The 21,820-nt window shown below is 59.7% G+C and overlaps 1 protein-coding gene across 28 annotated transcripts in view; it reads right to left on the bottom strand.

Moving 5' to 3' along the window:
• NCOR2 (nuclear receptor corepressor 2) overlaps positions 1-21,820 on the bottom strand; it is a 224,761-nt gene that overhangs the window by 4,229 nt on the left and 198,712 nt on the right. For 13 of the 28 annotated variants that reach the window (XM_082641462.1, XM_082641486.1, XM_082641465.1 and 10 more), the window contains 17 exons: positions 19,962-20,112; positions 17,044-17,184; positions 16,568-16,654; positions 15,566-15,864; positions 13,363-13,717; positions 12,007-12,228; positions 11,180-11,431; positions 10,264-10,413; positions 10,014-10,133; positions 9,722-9,923; positions 6,953-7,494; positions 5,730-5,879; positions 5,356-5,501; positions 4,662-4,855; positions 3,643-3,792; positions 2,859-3,007; positions 2,056-2,109 (listed from right to left, as the gene is read on the bottom strand). In XM_082641462.1, coding sequence (XP_082497588.1) covers positions 2,056-2,109; positions 2,859-3,007; positions 3,643-3,792; positions 4,662-4,855; positions 5,356-5,501; positions 5,730-5,879; positions 6,953-7,494; positions 9,722-9,923; positions 10,014-10,133; positions 10,264-10,413; positions 11,180-11,431; positions 12,007-12,228; positions 13,363-13,717; positions 15,566-15,864; positions 16,568-16,654; positions 17,044-17,184; positions 19,962-20,112 — 3,364 coding nt within the window. The remainder of the gene's footprint in view (positions 1-2,055; positions 2,110-2,858; positions 3,008-3,642; positions 3,793-4,661; positions 4,856-5,355; positions 5,502-5,729; positions 5,880-6,952; positions 7,495-9,721; positions 9,924-10,013; positions 10,134-10,263; positions 10,414-11,179; positions 11,432-12,006; positions 12,229-13,362; positions 13,718-15,565; positions 15,865-16,567; positions 16,655-17,043; positions 17,185-19,961; positions 20,113-21,820) is intronic. The other 15 variants (XM_082641487.1, XM_082641476.1, XM_082641477.1 and 12 more) reach the window with 7 other exon arrangements.

The raw sequence follows: 21,820 nt of genomic DNA, 5'->3' as shown, positions 1-21,820 counted from the left end.
GCAAAATTTTCATGGATTTTAAAACTTCCACTCTAAGTCAATTGTATGATTACCAAGTGGCCGAATAACGGGTCTTGCTGACCCCTAACGCGTCTGTAAACCGGACTGATGGTTACTGGGAGGCTGGGAGCAACGTGGCAGCATCTGAAATCACATTTCTTAAGCGACTATTTGCCGTCTACGTGTTCATTTTCTTTTCTTCCTTTTAGTTTCAAACTCATTCACAGCCACAGGACCCCTTGACAGGTTTTTAGCTGTGTCTGGGCCATGCTTCATCAGCACGTTAAAAAAGTCATGTCGGTCAAGAAAAAGCAAAATTTCCAGCAGGGGTGAGTGGGGCGGGGAGTGGGGAGAAGCATTTATGATCCTACAAACTGAGACACTGGGAAGTGGAAATAAAAGATGCGAGGGATACAGGTCACGATGGTTCCTCGGTAGGTTAGCATCCTACGATCACAGACGTTACTGAACCTGCCACCCAAGGTCACGGGTCCATGGTCTGTCAGTGCTAGGCAGGAAGCTGACCGTCTCAGGTCCTAAAGCAGGAGCTAATTAAGCAGCAGAGACCGGGGTCTGGGGAAATTTTGTGTGTGTGGCCTAAACTGCTTTGAAAAAACGTTGAATCTAATTTATATACAAGTTCCTTGTACCGCATGAATTTCTACAGCACACACGCACCTGTGTCGGTGTACGAGCATCTCTGAAATGAAAACATGAAGACATTCATTTCTGTCCATCTTGTTGTTTTGACCGAATTGTCTCCTCCCCATTGCCTGAGGCTCAGCCAAGCCCCCAGCGTCTAGTCTCCGGGTGGGCGGACATTCCCCGGTTGGGACCCCCATTTAGAGGCCCCGTGGCCCCCTGATAAAATCCAATGGCTGCCTTTTGCTCACCACATTCCCAGAGCTGTGACGGCCCTCAGGGAAGGTCAGCACATCCCCCCAAAGACTCCTCGTTCCTCCCCACACCGGGCAGGCCTCTGGCGGAGGGGGTCAGCCCTGTCTGCTCTGGCTCAGCCGCTTCACACCAGACACCAGGTGCTTCCCCAGAGCCCCATCCCAGTCCTTCTACAGAGGCAGCGGAAACGCACAGTGTAACCCCACGGGCTCCAAACCATCACAGAAGGCTTCAGTTGCAGTGTAAACATGTGTGTGGGGGCTTCCCTGGCGGCGCGGTGGTTGAGCGTCCGCCTGCCAGTGCAGGCGACATGGGGTCGAGCCCTAGTCCGGGAAGATCCCACATGCCACGGAGCAACTAAGCCCGTGCGCCACAACTACCGAGCCTGCGCAGGCTCTAGAGCCCGCGAGCCACAACTACTGAGCTCGCGTGCTGCAACTACTGAAGCCCACGCGCCTCGAGCCTGTGCTCTGCAACAAGAGAAGCCACCGCAGTGAGAAGCCCGCGCACCGCAACAAAAAGTTGTCCCCGCTCACCGCAACTAGAGAAAGCCCGTGCACAGCAACGAAGACCCAACACAGTCAAAAATGAATAAATACAATAAATTTATATATAAAAAAAAATGTGTGTGAATTTTACACTCATCTCTGGAATACATCTGCACTGTTTCCCCAGCTCCCTGGATGGAATTTTCAAGTAAAACTGATGCTCCACCTATAAAAAAGGCCCACGTGGACCACATGCACACACAGGCCCACTCCACACACTCACATCTCCACCTGAGATCCCAACAGACAGGTTCCGGGTATTTGTGTGTAATTCTGATACTGAACTACATGCACTAGAAGGCCTTGAAATTGAACTCCAAATAGACACTCCTTGCCAGGCCCCGCCGGCCTTTTGTGTGTGTCTGCATCCCCACGGCAGGTGTCTGTCCCCTCTGCATCCCCACTGCAGAGAAGGGGACACACTTGAACTATGAAAGGCCACCTGTCACCATGGCTACGGCTGATGTGAGGCCCAGTGACCTCTGAGGCCTCACTCCCAAGTCTCCTTCCAGGTCCAGACACCCAGCTTGACCTCCCTGGGCGCACAGTGACGGGGGAGGGGGAGGGAGGGGACGGGCTGTCGGCCGAGCAGCCCGGGGTGGCCGGTTACCTGCTCCGGTGATGGCGGGCATGTTGAAAATCTCCGTCCCGGGCTGGCCAATATCTGGAGGGGGATGACGAGATGGGTGAGGCCTACAGGTCCTGGAAAGCACCTGCCCCGCTATGTCCCCTGTCTGGTCTCGGCAAGGTGCGCCACCTGGGAGCTTGCGCAGCGCAGACAGATTTAGCAGGGCTGGGGCAGGGCCTGAGAGTCGGCATTTGGAGCCAGCTCGCTGAGGCTGCTGACCTACTGGCCCAGGCACAACACTTGGCAAGGTTCTGGACTTAGCAGCCTGGGCCAGTGACTGTCTGCAAGGCTGCAACTCCAGCCCCAGAAAGAGAAAAGCCTCTGCAAGGTCCCCAAGCTCCCCGCGCTAATGAGCTTTTTGAGGCCGGGGATGTGATGTTCCTTCTTTCATTGGTTCACCCACTCCTGTGTTCTCTTGAGCATCTGCTATGTGCCAGGCGCTGTGCCGAGAGGGTACAGCTAAGCTAGGACTTACGTCCAGTAACCTCGTAAGTGGGGTAAACAAATCACAGATGTGAGGCGCATCGTGCACGGGGTACACACGGGGTCCTTGTAAGGGCGTGGCCCCGACCTCTGGCGCCCAGTACGAACAGACCCGTGCATGCCAATATCCCCCGAGTGCCCCCTGTGATAACCCAGCAAATGCCTACGGGAAAAAGACGGACAACACGGGCTCCCTGAACGTGAGGTGACGGGCCAGTGGGAGAGGTGGCTGGCGGGTCCACCCGGCTGTGCTAACCCCCGGCCCCCGGCAGCCCCGCTCCCAGGGAGGGCGGGCCCCTTACTGTATTCTGGCTCGTTCCGGTTGTGGGTGTTGAGCTTCTTGTTGATCTCCTGTTTCTTAGATTTGACCATGGCCGAGTTGCTCTCGGTCAGCTTGCTGAAGAAGGCCGGCGGCTGGCTGGTGTTGCCTGGGGATTTGGAGCCCATCCTGCTGCGAGGATCAGACACCCCGGGTCAGTTCACTTGGTGCTGAGCTTGCACACCCTTGATGAACGGGGTGCTTACCACCTAAGCTGCCTTAGAAATTCAGAATGAAGCTTCTCCCACCTCGTGCTTGCTTCCCCCACCTCTTAGGGCCCATGTCTTCCGAAATCCCCTCTGTCATCCACCTATCCTTGGGCTCAGGGTGTCTCTGCAGAGCCCCGGCTGCCCTGGTGGGCCACGCCTGTCTCCCTGCAATAGCCGGACTCCCAGAAAAGAGCCTCGGGAACCAAAGTGGGCTCAGACCACATCTTCCCCTGAGGTCAGGGGGCCCTTTCTCTCCCCCCCTCCCCCCCCCTCCCCGGGGCCCCAGTTTGGTCCAGCACACTTAGCTCTTTATTTCTCAGATCCTCAAGGGCCGGCAACAGGGGCCGGGCCTGAGCTAAGAGACCCCAGCCCAAGGCTCAGGAAGCTGCCGTGGAGGTGCGCCAAGTTTTGACCTTGTTTAGCGGGTCTGAAGCCCCCCGGCTGCACCCCAAAGCCCTTGCCAAGCCCCCAGCTGCACAGTGGTGGATCGAGGCCGCAGGTGGGCAAGGGCCCGAGTCCTGAGCGTCCCAGGAAGGGGAGGGGCTGCCGTGCAGGTACCTGGGCTCCACCTGCTCCCCGTGCCGGTACAGCAGCGGGTACACGGTGCTCCGGGGATGCCCGGGCTCTGCCATGCCCTCCGGCGGGGACACAGGTTCTATACCGTCCTCACTGCTGCCCAAGGCTGACGTCTTGCTTGGCTCTGGAGACCTGGATGGAGAGAGGGTCCCTGCGGTGGTCAGAGCTCAGAGCTCTCCCTCTTGCAGGGGGCGCACCCCTCCCTCCGCTCCCCGCTAAGCCCTGCCTCGTTCTAAACCGGGGGTCGGCACGCTTTTCCTGCAAAGGGTCAGACAGCAAACACTTCAGTAGTCTCTGCTGCATATTCTCCTCCTTTAAAAACGTAAAATCATCTTTCGCTCACGGACCATGCAAGAACAGGCCGTGGGCTGGATCTGGCCCGCGGGTGGCACTTTGTGGAACCCCCGCTGCACCCCAGCGCCAGGGACCCCACTGTCCCCCCAAAGACACGCTGTTGTCTCCCCAGCTCTGGGCGCCACCCGCAATGGCTCCTCCATCCCAGAGCGGGGGTCCCTCCCCGTTCCTCTCCTCTCGGACCAGGGACCCCCCCAGGGATAACCAGGAGTGCAAGTGTGTATGTGCCCGTTAGGAGGCGGCTCTCAAATCACACGGCTCTGCTTCGAATCCCAGCTCCACCACTTACTGGCTGCGTCCCTCTAGGCAAGTGAATTCACTGCTCTATGCCTCAGTTTCTTCGTCTGTGAAATGGGATAACACTGCCTACACTTCCTAAGGTTGTGGTGAGGATCCTGGTTAACAGGCGTGACGTAGTCAGCTTGGTGCCTGGAACCCCCCGAGTGCGGCGTATGTAACAGCTATGGTCCAGCTGCGCCGTGACCTTGAGCAAACTCCCCAGTCTTCCTGAACCTCGGTTTCTCATATGTGCGATGGCTCCGGGTGGGCCTCGCACTTTACTGGGCTCAAGCTTCCCGCAGCAGACACCTAACAGAGCCCTCTCGGTGGTGACCAGCAAGGGGCACCCGTCTCCCACCGCCGCTCACCTCTTGCCCCCTTCACTGTGGGGTGAGCCACGGGCCGGGGCGCCGTGGTCCGGGGCTGGGAGGTAGAGGTCGCTGGGTGGGCGGCGCAGGTCCAGGATGGGGCAGCTGGCCCCAGGGAAGGAGTAAAGGGGGGCCGGGAGGGGCGCGCTGAGCTGCTGTGGGTGGTGTCGCGTGTAGTCCTGCGTGATGACCTCCTGCAGGCCGAGGGTCAGGGGACAGGAGCAGGGTCAGGCGCCAGCCATCTGCCAGGACCTTCCAGGCGGGGTGAGGGCTGGACTGAGCTTTGGGGGCAGAACCCGGGGGCTTGGTCCTTGGCTCGCCAGGGGCTTCGGGCCTGCCCACACAGCCTCAATGCCCCCAAGTGCATGGGGTGGGGGCACTGGCCCAAGTCTCAAAGTGGGCCCCCAGGTGGGTCGGGTTCCCCTGACCAGCGTGTGTAAGATGTGGATCGCGGCTGGGCTCGTGCACCTGAGGCTCCGTCAGCTGGATGAGGGGGCGGATATAGCACCTGAGTTTGAGACTCTGGGACCCCTGGCATGGCTTGCCCTCACCAACCCCGGATCCCTGGCTCACCTCACCAGGACTCAGTTTACCCACCAGGTGGTGCGTGGACCCTCCCCCCCACCCTTCCTCGGGGCCGGGTCCCACCCCAGGTACAAAGGCAACGAGGAGGGGGCACAGGAGGGGTAGTTACACTGATGTGCTGTGCCAGCGTGACCACCCGCTGGTGACCTTTGACGCCTGGGGTGGTCTGAAGCAGCGGGCTGGACGAGGGCTGGCTCTCGGGCAGCGGCCGCAGGTGTGGGAGGTGTGCAGCCTCGCCGCTGAGCTTCCCCGGGCCTGCGGGCAGAGCAGGGCAGGTCAGGGCGTGGCTGGGGGGGGCGAGGCGTGTGCCTGGCGGGGCTGCTGCCCTCAGAGCCCGGCTCTGCCCTCTGAGCTGTGGTGCGAGGCCGATTCCGCCACCTCTGAGTGCCTCAGTTTCCCCACCTGTGCGATGGGGTGACAACGGTCCCTGTCTCACACGCGGGGGGGGGGCGGGAGGGGGCTCAGAGGCAGGGGGGACCCTACCTGGCTGCTTGTGCCGCAGGTCCCCTTCCAGGTGGCTCTTGTCGAGTTCCTCCAGGTGCTTGGGGAGCCCCTTGTCATGGGTCAGGCTGGGTGAGCTCACGGGGCTGACGGGCTCCACCCCATCAGGGCTGTAGCCGCCGCTGTGGTAACCTGAAGCCGGGTGAGGCCGCGAGTCAGGCCAGCGCGAGGGCCAGGCTGTCCCTCCCTGCCTACCCTCCCAGCTGGCGGGGGCCCCCAGGCTGGGGGTGGGAGCTGGCGCGGAGGGAGAGAGAGGGAGAGAGCCAGAGTGGGGTCTGCTGGCCGGCCGGCCAGGGGTGGGGGCAGAGTGAGAAAAGAGGGACGGGGGCTGCAGGGGGAGAGGGCGTAGAGAGGGCCGGACGCAGACGCAGCGCAGAGAACAGGACGCACAGGCAGGCGGGCGGAGGGGGGCGGGGAGAGATCCAAGCAGAGGGAGAGCTGGACAGCAGCACAGGTGGGGAAAGGGACGGAGACACAGCCCGGTGGTGCTGGCCTGGGGGCGGGGAGAGTGAGATGGGGGAGGAGGAGTCTGCGAAGGGAGTGTAGGGGCAGCGGACGGGACGGGCGGTGAGGGAGTGAGGTCGGTGAGGGCTGGGGCGGGAGCGACCCTCAGGTCCCAGTGTCCCCGCCGGGCCACAGCCCCGCTCCAGCACGGAGGACCCCCCTCGTCCCCGGGGCTCCTGGCCGGCGGGCTGGCAAGGGGAGCGTGGGGCAGGGTACCCCCAAGACTCCCTCACGACCTGGGCAGGACGCAGGGGGCAGGTTCCCAGGTCCTCCTGGAGAGTGGCGGCGCTCCCCCCCTCCCCGTCTTCTCTCCACCGTATGCCGGGGGGGTGGGGGGGGTGGGAGGCATCGGCCTGCGCCCCTCTGCAGCCCCACTCCCCAGACAAAGGCGCAAAGGGGGAGATGGGAGGCGCGGCTAAAGTCAAAATCACAGATCCATTCATTAAAGGAAAAAAAGCGAAAATCCAAAACAACACAAAAAAATCATGATAGAACGATGTGCAAAGGATGAGGCTGCCCCCCCCCGCTCAGAGGGGGTGTGCGCGGCTGGAGGAACCATCAGAGCGTGCAATCGACGAAGACGACTTTCAAAACAAAATACCAAAACCAACGAAAAATGGGGGAAAAATAAAAAGCAGAGATCTGAAAATATCTTTAGGCCACAAGACGGAGCGGGTGGGCGGCGGGGCCAGAAGTCTTACCATCGCGAGGGGAGTCGTTGGCCAGCGAACCTCCTTCTCGCGGCCCTTTATCGTGAGCAATTTGACGCATGATTATCGCGTCTATGAAGGTGGCCGCTGTCAGGGTGGTCTTACCCAGAGAACGGAGTTCCAATTCCTGGATGGAAAAGGGTTTACTTTGAGTCTTTTCCCGGTGCAGGTCCGAGGCCGAGGCGGGCGGCGCTGGCTGGTCCGGGCTGGCGTGGTGGGGCGTGAGGCCCTTCGCCGGGGCGCGGGTGATGGCTGCGTGGCCGGAGCCAGGCGGCGCCAGGGGCCGGGGCTCGGAGCCCTTGCCGGGGGAGGATGCGGGCTCCAGCCCTGCACGGGCTGGGGGCTTGGCGAGGAAGGTGTGGCCGGCGTCCGCTCGGGGCCGCTCGGGCCGGGTGACCCGCGGGGCCTCCTTAGGCAGCAAGACAGGCTCCAGGAGGGTGGGGTAGACCCCGTCGAGGGTGCCACCCAGCGGGCAGTGGGTGGCAGGTGGGAATGTGGCGGCCGGGCGGACAGGCGAGGAGGTGGAGGTGGACCTGGGGGAGGAGAGAGGGAGGGTCAGCAGCTGCGGGACTGTGAGGCCGAGGCAGGGTCACTCCCTCGCTTTGACACCCTGCGGAGTCACCCCTGCCCGGAAGAGCTCCCTCTCTCCATACTGCTCTCAGAATAAACGCTGCTGACCGTGACCTGGGAGACCCCGTGCCACGTGGCCTCACCTACCCCATCCACCTGTCGTCCATCCAGCCCATCAGCTTGTCAGCCCAAAACTTTTTACTGAGCACCTACTATGTGTCAGGCGCTGCTCTAGACACTGGGGTACGGCAGTGCACAAAACAGACAAAAGCGCCATACATTCTAGGTCAGAAGAAAGACTACGCACGTCTTAATGTGATAACGTGATAAATTAAACCCCTGTCAGCATGGCAACTGCTCGAAGGTGAACGAGTCTGGGTTACGTTCTACTAAGAGAACGGCAAGGGAGCTCGTAGGCCGGGCTCCCGGGGGACTCTCTGAGGGGCTGGCACACGTGCTAGGTAGGAAGTGAGTGAGCCACGGGGAGACTCAGAACACTAAGGGCAAGGTGATGATGCTCCCACCTCCGCCATCAGGGGCCACACAGGGCTCCCTGTCATCCCCTCTGCCTGGAGCGCTCTTCCTCACCCCAGAGGCTTATGGGTCTAGGCCATAAGCCCTGAGAGGGCACTGCGTGCGTCAACCATTACCGTGTCCCCCAAACCCAGCACAGGGCAGGAGACCCACCACAGGCCCACGAGGAAGAAGGAGTGCACAGATGCAGTCTCTCTGACCTTCACAGGGTCAATGTAACCACCCCTGCTCTGCACACGAGGAAACAGGCTTGGACATGAGCTGGCCCGACCCCATCTCTCGTGGCCTGTCAAGCCTAGCGTTTCCATGAGGAAGCCTTGTGTGAACCCTCTCTCCCAGGGGTCTTACTCAGCTGCCATTGGGAAAGGGCTTCATGTCCCCGCTACAGCTTCTCCCCGGTGGCTGCTGGTGGGAGCTCACGCCTGGGTACCCCGCTCTGCGAGTCAGGTGCTCCTGCCCTGCGTACCTGCTGGGGACCTGACTCAGAGGGGACAAGCCTATGCTCTTGGGAAATGATGTCATTTTTCATAACTGGAATGGTGGTGGGGAAGGTATGATTTAGAGCAGCCAGATGGAAGGATACTTGCATGAGTGGATACTTCATTCTGGAAGAAGCAGCCGCCTCCAAACTGTCCCCGGGCAGGGAGGGGTACTGGGGAAGCTCCCTCCCCCATCAGGCAGCTCTGCCCACAGTCCTTGGGCGGGGGTTGGGAGGTGGGCCTTGGGCCTGTTGTGATAGGAAGTGGACTCCGGGGGGTGGCGGGGGGGACACCTATGGGACCTCTGAAGCTTCTCCCATCTTCACGGAACCTCTGGACTTTGTCCGGGCAAGAGAGACACTATCTCCTCCCTGTAGGGCCCTGCTGAATCCTGGGAGGAACAGGAAAGGCTCACCTCACAGGCCTCACCCTGTCTCTCCCTCTCCGCTCCACAGACTCCATTCCTGAACTCGACAACCTACCCGACTACTCACCCACCCACCCACCCAACTCATCATCCATCTACCCGATGAACCATCTACTCATCCATCTACCCACCCAACCCCCCAGCCATCTACCCAACTCGTCCCCTGTCCACCTACCCATCTATCCACCCACCTCCCCACCTACCGACCTAACCCAACCCGACCACTCATCCACGCACCGACTCAACCCATCACCTGTCGACTCACGCATCTGCCCATCCATTCACCTACCTGCTCACCCATCTAACCCAACCTCCATCCAACTACCCACCCATCTGTTCACCCACCTCCGTCCATCCACCTGTTCACCCGGCTCTCTAACACAACCATCCATCCACCACCCGCCCACCCGCTGTCACCTATCCATCTGCCCCCCGACCTGCCCGTTCATCCAGCTCCACCACCTGTCTATCCACCACTGACCCACCTATGCATCTACCTACTTACCTGTCATCCATCTACTTACCCATCTGAAGTCTGTTATCCGCCCATCCATCCAATCATCTATCCACCCACCCATCCAACTAACCCAGTCACCCATCTATTTACCTTCTCACCCACCTGGCCACCCACCTGCCCAGCCATCCCTCACTCTCCCGTATACCTCCCAACCCATCGGTACACGTGCGCATCCCCCCAACCCGTATCCAGTGACCAGCCACCCCCCCACCTGTCCCCTCCCCGGTGCCAACCTTGCCCACCTCAGGACCGTGGGCGTGCTGGGCTCCACGGAGGTGATGATGCTCTTCATGCCCGTGTTGTGCAGCACGCTGGGCCTCTGCTGGATGGCGTCCTGGGTCCGGGGTGAGATGGGCGAGTGCTGGTGGGAGTGGGAGGCGGGGCGGCTGCCGCTGCTCCCACCCCCGCCGCCGCCGCCGCCACTCTGCTCCGTACCTGGTGGAGACAAGCCGCGCGATCAGAGGGACGGGCCACGCGCAGCCACGGGGACCGCTGGGGCGCGTGCTGGCGGCTGCGCCGTCCTACCGGGCCTCCAGATGGGCGCGTGCTCCACCGTGGTGCTGGACGCGAGGATGGACTTCTCCCGTTCCCGCTCCCTCTCGGACGAGGACGTGGCCGCGGGTTTTGTCAAGTGAGTGGGGCCTCCTGGAAACCCAAAGGCCTGCGGCTCAGCCCCGGACACAGGAAGGGCCCTGGACTTGTCTTCCGGGGTGGAACAGAGAGGGCAAGGCATCTGCCCGAGGACGCCCAGAACGGGGGTGGGTGGGGGCATCACCTGGGGAGAGCGGGGAGCTGCTGAGCCGGCTGCTGAAGTGCTGCGGTGCCGTGGGGAGGTAGGCTAGGCGGTCCATGGCGGTGGCTGGAGTGCCTGGTGTCGGGGGCACCAGCACGGGCAGGTGTGGCACTTGGGACAGGTCGATGATGCCTGTGAGGGAGGAGGCGGGGCCGGGCTGCAGCGGGCGGGGGAGGAGAGGGGCCCGGCTGCCTGCTGGCGGGACCCCCCCAGCCAGTGGAGCACCGCGCGTCCTCGGAGAAGCAGCACGGCCGGATGCTCCCTCCTCGGTCCCCGCACCGGGCCCGCAGGACCCTTCTCTGAATGCCGGGTGCTTACAGCACCCCGTCCCTTCACTCCCAAACCCTGAAGTGGGTGTGGCTTGCAGTTGGCACCCCTGCATACCTTGCTATGCCCATTTTGCTCTTTTGCTGTGCCCTTGGTGTGCCCTTTTTGCCTTTGACCCTATGCAGTCCTTTCCTGGTATTCAATCCCCACTGTACGAAATACCTAGTGTGACCGATTTTACCAACTGGGCCGTAACTAGTACTTGGTTGTTCCGGAAGCACATTCCAGAATCAAACAGCCTCACATTTCCATCTTTTTTTTTTTTTTTTAAACTCCAAGGACCACACATACCAAGAGGACACAAGCACACGCAGAGCCCGTGTGTACGCATCCAGGACACACACCACACACAGCCCTGCACCACCCGCCAGGTCTCTGTGTGCTCTCAGCGCAGCGATACAACCCGAGCCTCTAAGGCAACTGCTCTAGCCGCCTCGGCAAGGACAGACGTGCACGCGTGGGCACGCACGTGTCCTGTGCTCTCAGGACCCTGGGCAGACCAGGAATAAGGGCAATTCTGGGGGGCGGGTTCTGCCCACCCGCGCGACTGGCAGCTCTCTGCCCCACCCACCTCGCGGGCCGGCGGCGTAGTTGAGCGCCAGCGAGGACTCGCGGGGCGACAGGCCCCTCAGCATGTCAGCTCGCTGGGCCATGGCGGTGGCCGCGTTGTGGTGCATCTGCTGCGAGGTGATGTAGTCGTTGATGATTGTCTGGCGGTTCTCCAGTGCCGCCGTGTCGGGGTAGCCGCGGATGAGGTAAGGTGGGTACAGGTGTGGGTAGGTGGGGTTGGGGGCCAGGTGCCGGGGCAGGTAATAGGCAGCGGCTGCCGGGAGAAAGGGAACAAGGTCAGGCCGGCCCACACCTCGGCTGGGAATGCCACGCCCGCCCCGCCGGTCCCAGTGCCCTCACAGCTTCTCCCAAACACCCCCCAGAAAACAGAACTAAGAGCCTAGAAGGAGAAAACCCCTCGCTGCCCCAACACACATGCGGGTGCCTCTGACTGATAATGTTCTTTGGATGGAAATTCCCCCAAACACAGGGCATCCAAAATGGGGATCACTAAAATCCCTCTAAGGGCTGCATCCTGCTAAACGGATTTTCAGATCATGTCCGTCTGGGGAACGCTCACCCTTGAGCCCTCTTTTGATACATTTGCGATTTTAAAAGCACTGATAAGTTCCGCAGGAAAAGAAAACCACTGAAAAACGTTTAACCCAGCACGTCCCTCAGACCCCTAAGAGAAATTCTGTTTCTCACCTAAACTGTTGACGTGATTACACTGTTGGGTCTCCCCCACACCATGCCTCAGTTTCCCCACCTAGTGGCGCCTAGTTGATGCCTGAGGAGCCCTCGGGCTGACACTGATGCCGCAGGGTTCTATGGGTCCGGGGCAATCACCTGCATCCAGAGGGATCCCACGGGGTATGGAGGTGGGGTCAAAGGCCAGCGGGATGTGGCCGCGGTACAGGTCCACGCCACTCACGCCCCGGAGCAGGTGCTCGTAGGGCGACATGGGGTGGGGGTGATGCTCAGGCACGGTGCTGTGTGGGGACTTGGCAATCTCACGGGGCGTGGACGTCAACTTTCGATCCTGGGATGTCTTGCTGGACGAGAGGCTGCCTGTGGGGAAGGGCCAAGTGGGGATGGCATCAGACCTCTGTGCCATAGGTGTCCCAGCCTCCAACACGGGGGCTGCCAAGGCTAGTGCTTATGGGAAGTCATTTGAGGGTAGGGTCTCCGGGATCCCAGGGACCAGGCCTTGTCATCCATCCATTTGCGTCTAGTTCATTTTTCCTTTCATTTATTCATTCACTCACTTGCTTCTGTTTTTTAGTTCTTTTTAAAAGTTCATTCTTTCTTTCCTTCGTTCCCTTTCTTGTGCATTCCTTCAATCAACCAAAAATATTTATTAAGTGTCTACAACATGCTGAGCACTTTCTAAGAGCTAGGGCTCCCCCGCTGGACAAAACAGAAAAATCCTGGCCCCTGTGGGGCTGACATTCAATGTAGGAGATAGATGATCACCTAGTCATCGAAACAGAATCTCAGAGTAACAAATGCTCTGAGGAAAAATTTTAAATGTGACAGAATGCGACCAGAATACTGAAGGGGGGAGGGCGGTCATAAGAGGCCTCCCTGAGGATGTGACATTTGAACAGAGTCCTGAAGGGCGCAAAAGAAACCAGTTAGGTAAAGATCTGAAAGGCGGGTGGTGGGCTGGGGGCGGGGGTCGGATTTCAGGCACAGGGGACAGCACGTGCAAAGGTCTAGAGCAAAGAATGAGCTGAATGTGGTCAAGAAAGAGACATAAAGCAGCAGATAAAGGAATTTAGTAGTAAGATGGAGAGGTGGGTGGGGCGGGATCCTGCAGGCTCCCAAGGCCGTGGAGGAAAAGGGTGATTTTTTTCCTAAGCGCAGTGAGAAGTCACTAGAAAGATTTAAGCAGAACAGTGGCGTAATCTGATGTAAATATTTCAAAAAAGTATTCAGCCTGTCGTTTGGGGAGCAGATTATTAGCAGGACAAGAGAGAAGTCAGGGAAGCCAGGTGATCTGGAGGTGGCCAAGAGATGGAGAGAATCCTGAGGATGGTTTGGAGGTAGAACCCACTGGTCTGGCAGGTGGCATGGATGTGGTGGCCCCGAGGATGCTCCTGAGCTAAGGAGTGGATGGTAAGGCAGTTTCAGAGACCGGAGCCCACCGAGGCCGTGCCCCACCCTGTGGCCCCGCCCCACCTCGCGCCCCGCCCCACGCACCCTCCTGCAGGCGCGGGGTTGGCTCCCGTGTGGTCACTGGTGATCCGCGGGGTAGGTGGCTGGCGAAGGGCGCCGCGTGGTCCTCGTAGGTCAGGGGGCTCTGCCGTGGCTTGCCCAGCTCAGGCACGATGACCGGGGCCCCCCGGGTGATGGAGCCCCCCGAGCTGCTGACAGTGCCCGGCCGGCTCTTCAGACTCTCCTCGTAGCAGGCGCGCTCCAGCGCCCGGGTGTCGGCCATCACGTCCAACGGGTGCACCGCCGGGAACGTCCGGCCGGGGCTGCCGATGATGGAGCGCACGTCGTGCTTTTTGGAGCCGGTGGAGGACGTGCTGGTGTCATACTTCAGTGGGGTGCCCTGAGGAGCAAGGGGGGGGGATGAGCATCAGCGACACAACCTCTCTGAGCCTCAGTTTCTCAGCTATGAAATGGGAGCGACATCTCATGCCTCCAGGGGCGGCGGAGGAAGGGCTTTGCTAAGCCTAAGATGAGCGCACACCTGTCCCTGCCCTGCCCACCCCTGTCCTGGACCCTGGCCACCAGAGTCACCAGGGGGGCTGCAGAAGGGGGCACAAAGTTCAGAGGTCAGCCTTTCCTGGAGCAAGTGGGGGAACCTGTGTTGGCCCTTGGGGTTTGCTGGAAAGAGACTTAAACACCCCCATGAGGGCAAATACCTTCTTCCTGTCAGTCTGGGACTGTCTGCGGCCCATCCAATGCCAAGCCAGAAAAGCCAGCCAGAAAATCCAGTTCCACCGCCCTGAGGCTCAAGTCTCAGAGGTCAGGGCAGAGGTTTATGTTTGCTCTATGGCCAGAAAGGGCAGCTGAAGAAGCAGGGGTCATGGATGAGCTGCAGCCTGGCTGCCTGGGAGAAGACCCAACCCTGTCTGCGCAGGCCGGGGAAACCCAGGATACGGTAGGCTCTGTGTCTTTGCCAAGTAAGAGAACTCTGCTTTTATTCAGGAGTGGTTTTTTTTTTGTTTTTTTTTTTTTTGTGGTACGCGGGCCTCTCACTGTTGTGGCCTCTCCCGTTGCGGAGCACAGGCTCTGGACGTGCAGGCTCAGTGGCCATGGCTCACGGGCCCAGCTGTTCCGTGGCATGTGGGATCTTCCCCGACCGGGGCACGAACCTGTGTCCCCTGCATCGGCAGGCGGACTCAACCACTGCGCCACCAGGGAAGCCCTTCAAGAGTGTTTTAATTACTTTCTTAAGAAGGGGAAATGCCCTTATTTTGAAAAGAATATTCCAGAATCAGACTGGCCTCCCTTTTGGATCCATGGGGAACTCTTGCCAATGGCTTCACAACTGCCCAGAGGCTGAGAGCCAAACCCGTCCCCTGGCCTTCGACAATCTTCCCACCGCTCCCACCTTCTCCCGGGGCACCTCTGTGCCGTTAGCCAACTGTAGGCCTCCTGGACACCCTCCCTAGTCCCTGCCACGTCACAGCCACGCAGCCCCCGATGGATCCCACGCTCCTTCCTCATTCACATCAGCCACCTCTGACCACATGAAGAGACACTGGTCCTTAGGTGGTTTCCACCGACCAGCTCCTCACACAATCAGAGCTCATCTTCCCTTACCAGGCTGGGGCCTCTGGGGGGCCAGAGCCACGGGGGTGGGGGTAGGATGAGGTGCAACATGCCGGTGGGAGAAGTGGATGCCAAGAAGCAAAAATGTTGCAGATTTAGGGACATCTGGATTTGAGATACACAACTTGCCATTTACTTGCTGTGTGACCCTGGACAAGTTGTTTAACCTCTCTGAACCTGTTTGCTCACCACTAAAATGCAAACAGTAAGAGAACTACCTCAGAGTGCTGCTGTGAGGGTTAGATAAGTCATGATGTCTTATGGTTATGGATTGAGGGTTCGATCCATGACTGGCGTTCATTATTACATCTAGCTCTGGGGTTTGGCAAGCTTCTTGACCTCTCTGGGCCTCAGTTTCTCCACCCGGAGAATGGGGATGATAGGTATGACTCTCCTGGGCTGTAAATACAATTGAACGAGGTCCTGGATATAGTATAAAGGCCTTGGTATGGAATCTGGAATGTACGTGATGACGGCTCAGTGATGAGCAGCTGTGTGATCTTGGGCGTGGCACTCAACAAGTCTGGGCCTCAGTTTCCCCATTTGTAGGGGCCAGAGCAGTGCCCATCAGCACCCACCGCCCCGATCTCGGCCCCGCCGCCCAGCCCCGTGCCCGTACCTGCGTGATGGAGCCCTCCTTGAGCGGCCGCGGCGCCAGGGGCAGTTCAGGCGTGCGCCGCATCTCCTCCCGTGGGATCTCGTGGATGGAGCGGCCGGCCTCCTTCACTGTCGCCACCAGGCCCTCGTGGGCCGGCTTCAGCTTCAGGGGGCCCAGGGCCTCCAAGGGCCGGGCCTTGTAGGCCTCGGCCAGGTCCCGTGGGGGCGGGGGGGGCGGGGGCGGCGTGCCCTCACGCTTCAGGAGCTTGGCCTCCCGACGCTGGTAGTCTTCCTGGGCCTCCACGTAGGATCGTGGGATCCCTGCCAGGGAGGACGGGGCGCTGACCCTTGCATCTGCACCCCGCCTCGCCCATCCTAACCTGGGGCCTCCGTGCTGGCAGATTCTGGAGCCAGACTACCTGGGTTCAAGTCCTCACTTGCTGTGTGACCTTGAGCACATGACTTGCCCTCTCTGAGCCTCAAGTTCTTCACACATAGAATGGGAGTAGTAACTGAAACCCCTCACCAAGTCAGGAACATTCAGTGAGATAATACAGATAAAATGCATAAAATGGGGCTCACAGTAGCTGGCTTGCCACTGACCAGCCAGGAGGACTTGGGCAGGGTATCTGACCTCTTTGATCCTCCCACCAATTGTATCTTCCTCTCGGGGTCTGTTCCATACGATAATATATAGAAAGCGCTTGGGGTAGCACCCAGCGCAGAGTAGAGTAGATGCTCAGTATATGACATCTACAAAGTTGAGGGTGATGGGTAGTATTTTGCTTTCTCTTTTTGTTTTCAAATACCTAAGGAATGCCTTGCTCTGCCTTTCAACCTGCACACATACCTGTCATTTACACGTGTGTTACATGCCTTTCCACATACCTGGGCACCCATGGCACTCTGGTATGCCTTCCCTCTCCCGCCCACCCTGACTGTAAACCCAAGGGCTTGTTGTAGCTGCCACGAGGGCGTGGTGGCCAGGCATGCGGGGGCACTTGGGGAGCAGAGGGCAGGGTACCTTGCGTGATGGAGCCTCGGATGTGGTGCTGCTCTTTGAGATGGTGGGGGCTGTGTCGCTCAGGCGGGATGGCGCGGCCCATGAGACCTGGGAGGGGGAGGGCAAGAGCATCATCTCGCGGCTCCCCGAGCCGGCCTTGGCAGTGACGAGCCAGGGTCTACAGCGCCCCCTCCCAGCAGCGGGTCCCTCCAGCCACTAGGTGTCACTCCCCATGATGATAGTGGTGGCGGCATAGGACCACTTCCCGGGCCCTGTGCTACCTCCGGATGGAGCTTCAGAAAAACCCTGCCTCAGTTTTCCTATCTGTAAAGTAGGGCCAACCATCCCATCTCCTCCCTCCAGGGGGAGCTGAGAGAGAGAAATTCTCTCCCTTTCCTGCCATCACCCAGCAAGTAGGGAAGCCCCCGGGGCAGGTCCTAGGCCCTCCCGTTGCCCTTCTGTGCCCCCTGGAGTAGGGAGCTGGGCAGGGCACACACCTTCGATGCTGGCTGAGGAGATGGCCCTGCTGACACGGCCCTCCATCATGTCATAGGTGCGCTTGGGGGCGGCCGTCTCGTGGGGAGGTCCTGAGCTGCTCCTGCCGTCCTCCTTGGAGCACTGGGACATGGACATGCCACCTGGAAACCAGACCGATCTCACGATGAGGGGCAGCCCCAGGGCAACTGTGTGCACTGAGCCCAGAACCAGCAAACCGGCCGGGCCCAGTGGGCAGGAGTCAACAGCCTGCAGTCCAGCCCAGGGCCTGTTCTGCTGGCAGGTAGGTGTGTGCCTTTGACCACGCGCGGGTATGTGAGTCTGTGCACAAACACGTCCACTCGTGGGAGCCGACATGTGATGTGAACATGTGTAACCACGTGCATGTGAGCAAAGATGCACCAGCCGAGTGCGAACATGCAGGGTTACCACAACCATTTGTGTGTGTCACTGTGGGTCTCTGTGTGTGTGCACGTGTGAGAGTGTGTGTGTGTGCGCACCTGGCCACTGAGAGCAAAGTGAGGCCACATGGAATAAACTCTGTGCATCTGTGTCCACGTGGGGAGAGTGCGTGTCTGCGGGGAAGGGGGGAGGGAGGGGACGAGGAGTGTCCACAGCAGAGGCGGCCTCGCCAAGCTAGGCTGAGCCCAAAGGGCGAGCGCCTCAGGCTGGCACGCGGGTCCCCGACAGGCTGAGGGTCTGAGCAGCCAGGAGGCGAGCCCTGAGGAGGCCAAGGCTGGGTCTCGCCCATCAGGCTCGGGGCTCCTCGAGTGGGCCTCTCCTCCCAAGGGTGGCTGAGTCCGGGGGTATCAGAAGAAAGTTCCCGAGAGCCCCGTGCCTGCCCCTTGGGATAAAGGGCGCACTCGCTCTCCCAGGATTTCTGATCATGACCCCTCAGGGCATGAGCTACTCCAGGGGCTGCAAACTGGTGGCCAGCAGATAGACCGCGTTGCTGCTCCAAATTTTGCTCAAAATTAATTGCTGATGTTTAAACACTGAGAGATTTCAGATAAAAACAGAGAGATAAGAAGTCTGGCCAGCGAGCTCACACTCATTACAGGGCGACAGTCAGCTATCGGAGAACAGAGGCGGGGCCCCTGTAGTCACAGCCATCATTCTCCGGGTCCTCCCCGGCCCCTACTGCCTTCCACCCGGCCTGCGGCCCTCTCTATTCCCAGGAAGCACGTGAGTAATTGAAAGCCTTGGTTTACACCCATTCTGCAGATGACAAACTTAAGGCCTGTAGGGGCTCAAGAACTGATCGGGAGGCCTGAGCTGAGATGCCATCCAGGGCTCTGCTCACAACACCTCAACCGCCAGCCTCTCCGTCTGCCCTTCCAGGGCCCCTGACCATCCCCCAGGGCCCTCCGCCGGGTACCGAGGTTGGCACAGAAGACGCAGCTGACACCCTGTCCCCAAGACTGTCTCCACCACTTGGCAGCAGACAGAGGCAAATGCCTAAGCCCCACGATACCACCTCCGCTTCCCAGGACCTGGGGGGCGGGAGGGCAGTCAGGCCAGGCGGAGGCGGAGGGAGAGGAAAAAGCGTCCACCGCCGCCAGAGGAGAAGCAGTTTGCAGCCTTACAGCTGCCAGCCGCTGAGAGGGGCGCCCATTAGCAGCTTTTATCTCCGCGCCGCTGGGTGCCCGAGGCTGCCAGGAAATTCACGTCCCAGCCCTTTACTTCCTTAACTCCTTCCAGGCGGGGCTCCCTGGTTGGGGAACCAGAGAGGGTGAGAGGAGTGAGGGGCACTGAAGTGGGGGGCCCAGGGCTCAAGGGGGTGGCGCATCACTCTGGTCATCGCCCCTTCCTGCCACCCACGTGGTATCAATTAGAGAGCACAGCGTTTGCCCGGAGCGCTGGGCCAGAGGCCTGGGGGACTGAGCCTGAGCTTCTGCCCCCTGGGCCTGTTCCCCTCCTACACGTCTGGCAAGGCTGGCCACAAGTTTGCTTCCTAAATTGTAAAGAACCGGGCAGAGGTGGAGACAGCTAAAGCCAATCCTTACCTGCTGCTGGCTTACATACCTGCAGGGATGGGGAGGTCACCCCCTCTCCTGGTGTCACCCCAGCCTTGCTTCCCTGTGAACCCACCTCAATGGGCCAAACACCCCCACCCCTGCTCCCCGAGTCCCAGGCCTCCTTTGCTCTTGAGGGGCCAGGAGGGCCGACACACAAAAGGACCACTGGACATCACTGCACCTCAGCTCCCACATCCGTGAAATGGGAAGACACTCCTTCACCCTGGCTCTCAACCACACGAAGCTGACAGGAGGGCAACACACTCCCCTAGATGCGTTTTCTGAAGACATTTGGCTGCCCTTGAACCCCAGCCATGTTTTCTGGATCCTTCTCTCTTGACCAACTCCAGAAACACCAAAGTCTGGGGTTTGGTGGCCAAGCCACACTGGATGCGGGCAGGTTTCCATGACTCAAGATTAACAAGGTGACGTCCCATTTGCATCCTGGGCGGGTGTCCTGAGAGCTCTCTGAGGGGGCTTCATCCGCTGGGCCCCCAGCATATGGGCGGCCCCCAGTAAACACCAAGTGACCACATGACCAACCACCTCCAGGTCACCACTGGTCCTCTCACCTAGAGGGTCCTTCCCGGGCATCAAAGATGCCCGAGGGGGTTTCCCTGGTGGCGCAGTGGTTGAGAGTCCGCCTGCCGATGCAGGGGACATGGGTTCGTGCCCCGGTCCGGGAAGATTCCACATGCCGCGGAGCGGCTGGGCCCGTGAGCCATGGCCGCTGAGCCTGCTTGTCCGGAGCCTGTGCTCCGCAACGGGAGAGGCCACAGCAGTGAGAGGCCCGTGTACCACAGAAAAGAAAAAAAAAAAAAAGAGGCCCGAGGATGGGAGGGCCGGGCCAGCCCCTGCCCGCCCACCAGCTCCCGGCAGCTGAGCCGGACGACGGGACTCACCCTCGTAGGACAGCACGTGGCCCTTCTTGCCCTCGTAGATGACGTGGCCCTTGGGCAGCCCGTCCTCCCGGCTGCGGTCCAGGCGGCTTGGGCTGTCCTCACCGATGATCCTGGTGATGGTGCCCTTGTACAGGACGTCGGCTGGAGTGCCCTGGGGGTGCGGAGGGGGTGAGTGCCCGCGAGCTCCGGCCGGGGACCCCCACACTCGCCAGACACGACCCAGCGCGCGTACACGTGCACCTTCCAAATCCACACACAGGCACATGTGTGTCCGCCAGTGCCCACGTGTTCACACAGGTACTGCTTCAAAAGGGCAGAGCCCAGCGGAACACAACCACGCAGGACAAAGCATCAGTAATATTAACAAGTGCTGAACGCTTTCTATACATCGACTCATTTAACCCCGGAAATAACCCTAAGTCAGGTACTATCGTGCCTACTCCCGATGAGGAAACGGAGGCACCGAGAGGCAAGGTGACCTCGCCCAGGGTCACCTGGCTAACGCGGGGCAGAGCCGGGACTGGAACCCAGGCAGTCTGGCCCTGGAGTCTGTGTTGCAACCTGTACCACATGGATTTTACTTTCTCAGAGCCTGGACGCTGGGATGTCAGCCACGTGCCGGTGGCCACATGTCATTCCCAAAACCAGAATGGGGACTCAAATCAGGGCAGGACACCAGAAATCTCAGCTCTAACTCAGGGTTTCTCAACCTCGGCACTGTGACCTGTGGGCCAGATGATTCTTTGAGGTGGGGGCCAACCTGGGCACCGTAGGACATTTAGCAGCCCTCCCCCCGGGCTCTACCCACTAGATGCCGGTAGTGCCTGTGACCCCCAATCTGCTCCCCCCAAGATGTGACAATCACAAATGTCCCTAGACATTGCCCAGTGTCCCCTGGGAGGCAAAACTGCCCCCGATCAAGAAACAGTGCCTTAGAGGGAGTGAGCTCCCTGTTGGGGGTTGTATTCAGGCAGAGAGAAGATAGCCACGTGGGGTAGTGTCCTGCCTTGGGCGACTTCCACAAACACGAGTGGGGGGTCAGAATATGAATCTGGAGTCAGACTGCTGGAGGGCAAACAGCAGCTTTACCAACAAGTTGCTGTGTGACTTTTGTCAAGTCACTTTGCCTCTCTGAGCCTCAGCCTGTACATCTACAAAACGGAGACAATCTCTGTATACGATTCTCAAAGGCACCCGTCACAGACAAGCTGTCCCCAAATCAAGACGTCTCTCTTCTCTTTCTACGATTCCAAGAGCTGACTGAGAGATGCAGCTCCAACTGCGTGCCAAGCCCTAGGCTGCTGCACTTTGAGTCTCCCCCTGGGAGCTTCTCTGCCAAGAAACATCCTTCTGTGGGGTAAGGGCAGCAACTAGCACCCCAGGCTTTCATCCCAGACCCTGGTCTGCAAGCAGGGGAAAAGCAAGACGCCCTGAATCCAGACCAGTTTCCTGAGACGTCTCAAAGCAGACGCCCTAGATAGGATCCCTTGGCCACACTTTAAAAGGCTTGTGCACAAACAGTGTAGAATAAATGGGCTTTAGTTTGGGTGACAGATAATCCAGGGGTGGGAAGCCACCTCTCTCATCAGGAGAGCACACGGCAGGGGAGCCGGCAACATCCCATCAGGAAAGGCTCCTCCAGGGCCAGCTGATAGAAGCCCACCCACTGTAGGTCTGCGTGTGTATGAGTTTGTGTATGTGTGTGTATCCGTGTGTTCCTGAGTTTGTGTGTGTGTGTGAGCCTGTGTGTGTCCCATGACCGGATTTCATCACCTGGGAGTGAGGCTGTGGGGAAGTCTGACCCTCACACATCTGGCAGCTGCCAGAAACAATCGCCAAGGCTGTGAGTGACCCACATG

This window comes from Mesoplodon mirus (genome assembly GCF_964341445.2).
Source record: "Mesoplodon mirus genome assembly, chromosome: 13".
Lineage (NCBI taxonomy): Eukaryota > Metazoa > Chordata > Mammalia > Artiodactyla > Ziphiidae > Mesoplodon > Mesoplodon mirus.
Note: the sequence above shows the minus strand (reverse complement) of the source record. Positions and strands in the feature narration are given on the sequence as shown.